This window comes from Papilio xuthus, unplaced genomic scaffold, assembly GCF_000836235.2.
Source record: "Papilio xuthus unplaced genomic scaffold, Pxut_1.1 DF828177.1, whole genome shotgun sequence".
In the NCBI taxonomy this organism is placed as follows: domain Eukaryota; kingdom Metazoa; phylum Arthropoda; class Insecta; order Lepidoptera; family Papilionidae; genus Papilio; species Papilio xuthus.
In genome coordinates, this window is record NW_013530472.1 from 3,206,923 (window position 1) to 3,210,378 (window position 3,456).

General features: G+C 30.9%; 1 protein-coding gene across 1 annotated transcript; it reads right to left on the minus strand.

Moving 5' to 3' along the window:
* Positions 1-312: 312 nt before the first annotated feature.
* mldr (mitochondrial ribonuclease P catalytic subunit) lies at positions 313-2,921 on the minus strand. Its single transcript, XM_013306467.1, has 5 exons — positions 2,689-2,921; positions 1,831-2,614; positions 1,359-1,745; positions 797-983; positions 313-494 (listed from the first exon to the last, which is right to left on the minus strand). Exons 1-5 carry the CDS (start codon positions 2,744-2,746, stop codon positions 342-344), a joined length of 1,569 nt encoding a protein of 522 aa, XP_013161921.1. The 5' UTR covers positions 2,747-2,921; the 3' UTR covers positions 313-341.
* Positions 2,922-3,456: the final 535 nt, after the last annotated feature.

Here is a 3,456-nt window from a genome sequence, read left to right on the forward strand (position 1 = left end):
GAAACGCGAAATTGCTTCCACTTGAAGCCTGTCTTCTGTGTGGTCGAGGTATTGTATAAAATAGTACCTGTGGCCCACGACTCCGTCCGCGCGTAATTAAAAAAACCTAATAAGTAGACTATGTTTTCTTCAAGACTATGTTCCACATCTGTGCCAAATTTCAACAAGATCCATTGAGACGTTCCAGAGCTACCTTGTAACAAACATCCATCCATCTAAACATTCGCATTTATATTAGTAAGAAGTAAGATGTCTACAAAGATCATTATAGAAGTAATTTTAATACAAATTTAATTTAAAAAATGAAACAATTTAATTGCTGTATAACATTTATTGCATGACTATCTAGCAACTTTTGATCGTAGACATAGCCAGCTATCATAATCAGGTATTCCGTCGTGTAAAAATCCTTTCTCATCGTTATTTATTTTCTCATAAGGTAGATGCCAGCCATTGTCATTTTTCTGAGCACACGGTGTAAATTGTAGAGGGGGCTGGAAATTAAAGAAATATATTATTTAAAAAAAAATTGTTTAAAGTAAAATTGAACATTCTGGTATATATACATGAAATCCTTTCTACTTCTTTTTTCGAAACCACAAAATTACATAGAATTAAAACGTAACATAAGTCTTATTGACTGAGACCAAAATCTCCATATAAAACATATTGCCATCCCTGTCATTATACTTGACAAAACAGAGATAACAATACATTTTAATCAGAAATTTAGGTCTCAGAAAGCCACTGTTAATGGCCATAAACCATATTCTTTTGATATGTAAAAAATAATTACCTTTATAATAGTATTTCTAGCTGTAAAGACTTTCCACTGATGCTGCCATTGCCATTTTTGAAATATCTGCTTTAGCTTTTCATCTTTCAATACAAATCTATGTCCACGCAACAAGTCTTTGGACACTATGTCTGTATTCGGTCCGCTTAAAATAGCTGCAGTTAGGAAGAATGGATCATCTTGTGAACTGAAACAAATTATATTACCTAAATAAATAACTCATGTATACTAAATATTCACAAATATTCTGTTGAAAAGGACAGCAGAGACTGTAGACAATTAGATAATAAATTATTATTTTATAACACATTCAATGTCACCTTGGAAGGTCTGGTCATATAGGCCACAGTAAATCTGGCCGGACAAATCACAAGTTTAAAATGTCAGTAACCACCATTCCCACACTTAGAAAAAACAAGGTTCGCCATTGAAAAACTATGTTACAGCAGAACTAGTCGTCATAATTTTCATGTATTAGAGTTAACTTGTAGTGTAATAAGTGGCACTCAATGTGTCAATATTAAAAATATAAAAGTCAATCAAAAGAGAAAGGTATACTCACATATCCTCAGTAAAAAAGCTGCATGTTTTACCCATCAGATATTCCATTGTCTTTCTATGCCACTTTAACATATGTTTACGCCCCAACAACAACATTTTCTTGTTTTTTCTATCAAAATAATCAACAACCGTTCTTAATAGAGCCATTTTCTGTATATGGGAACCATTTCGTACTGCATAAGCAATGTTCAATGCATCTAAAACAACGTCATACGGTGCAGTTGCATCAACAAACTTTATAAATGCACTCAATTCTTTTGGTGATGTTTTGAGAAATAAATCTGATCCAACAATGAGTTTATTCTTTATATCATTTTGCAGTAACTTAAACTCTTCATTGGATATTTTAAGACAATCTAATGAACTGTTACATGATACACACTGGCCACTGAAATTCAATAAAAACATGATTTTTTTACAAAGGTTAAATATTGAATGATAGATTTTTTGAGATATAACAAAAAGTGCTATACCTATCCTGTGTTATTTTTGTATAATCTGCTTTCCATCCCGATGAAACATATTTATTTCGTATCTCATCTGCAGTCTCCTTTGTAATAAGAGTAAAATTTGCCGAAATATGGAAACAAATTTTATCCAGATGTTTTAAAATTGTGCCTTTCGTTTTATACTTTCTTTCATAATATTCAATCCATTGTTTGTAAGCATAATGTTGTAATGGTCTTAAATCAGCTAAACTCCTCTGTATAAAATTCATTGCTTCCTTTTCTTTGTTACATTTAAATAGAGTTCCTATTAATGTGCTGTAAGCTGAATGACTAGGTGTACTACTCATTTTTATGTCATCCAAGACTTTTAAAGCTTTCTTCCATTCACCAATAGCACATAATGCATGTAAAAGTGAATCTGCGGTAGAATAATCTAAAACTTTGTACTTGTCATAAAGATCTTCATAAGTTCTTAAAATAAATTCTTTTTCAGATTCAATCAATGGATTCACTTTAGCTTTTTGATAATACAAGCTAAGGATACCATTGGTAACTCCTAAACTTAACACTGTTGTAGAACTCTTTAAATAATCAGAATATGACATTGCCAAGTCTATTTTTCTGCTTCTAACCATTGTTTTAAGTATTACAGCATCCACATTTTTATCATTCAAGATACCTGGTATATTAAGAACTTTACTTTTTAAATCAGACCAATCTGTTACTTTATCTTCAAGTGCCGAATTTAAGTAATCTATTTGGTCCGTTCCAGAAGACTTGGTCATGTAACATCGCATTGAATATAAAGCTGAAAAAAGTGGTTATAAATTAAATGTAGTCATCTTAATTTATTCGAAAACTTAAGTGTGTATGGTTACTGACCTGTGTTTGGTAATAGGCATTGTGACAAAAGTTTTAAGTTCCTGTGCATTAAATGCATTCTAGGTAGTTAAAATAAAGTTCAACTTCAGTTATATTAAAATACTAAAGAATAAAAGAATAAGAAGTCTAATAATTTTTATACTTTGTACTTCAATTAATATTTACTTTACCGGATACTAATCATTACGAATCAATTTAATATTATGTGTATTAGCTCAATTAACATTATGCTTTCATAAAAATTTAAACCAAAACATAACCTATAATGTTTAATTCAACTTATGTCAATGTCGTAAGATTTTTTTTAAATTTTAAGACCTGGTAACATAGACCTTTAGGTCATATCTAATTAGGAAAATGTTCATTACTTTGGGAAAAAGCATTAGGCCTGTCGTAAGGTTACAGATATGTAGCCAAAGCGTATATAAAATAGCCATGTAGCCATCCCTCATCAAATAATGAATAAGTGACGCACTTCCAAGGTTGAAGTGGAGCCTGGAAGTGCACTGTGATCGTTACAAAAGGCCTAAACGTAAAAAAATGATTAAACTTAGGTAACCATATTTATAGGGATCAACTTTTTTTTAATGTTATAAAATTGAATGCTTTATTTTTTTTTTAATTTTTTGACGGTCTATATCAGGCATGCGAAACTCTATTAGTCTATGGTACAAATTGAACGCAAACGGAGATCCTCCATCTTGAAAATTGTGTCTATCCCACTCATAAGTTTCTCTATAATTTTTGGGCTGTTTAAAAAAAAACCAT

Bases quoted from the DNA above. Each gene is read 5' to 3' on its own strand.
- mldr (XM_013306467.1), bottom strand. From the start codon at position 2,746: ATGCATTTAATGCACAGGAACTTAAAACTTTTGTCACAATGCCTATTA. The intron at 984-1,358 runs GTGAGTATACCT...AATTTGTTTCAG, and splicing joins AGCTTTTTTACTGAGGATAT to TTCACAAGATGATCCATTCT. The intron at 495-796 runs GTAATTATTTTT...TTTAATTTCCAG, and splicing joins CTAGAAATACTATTATAAAG to CCCCCTCTACAATTTACACC.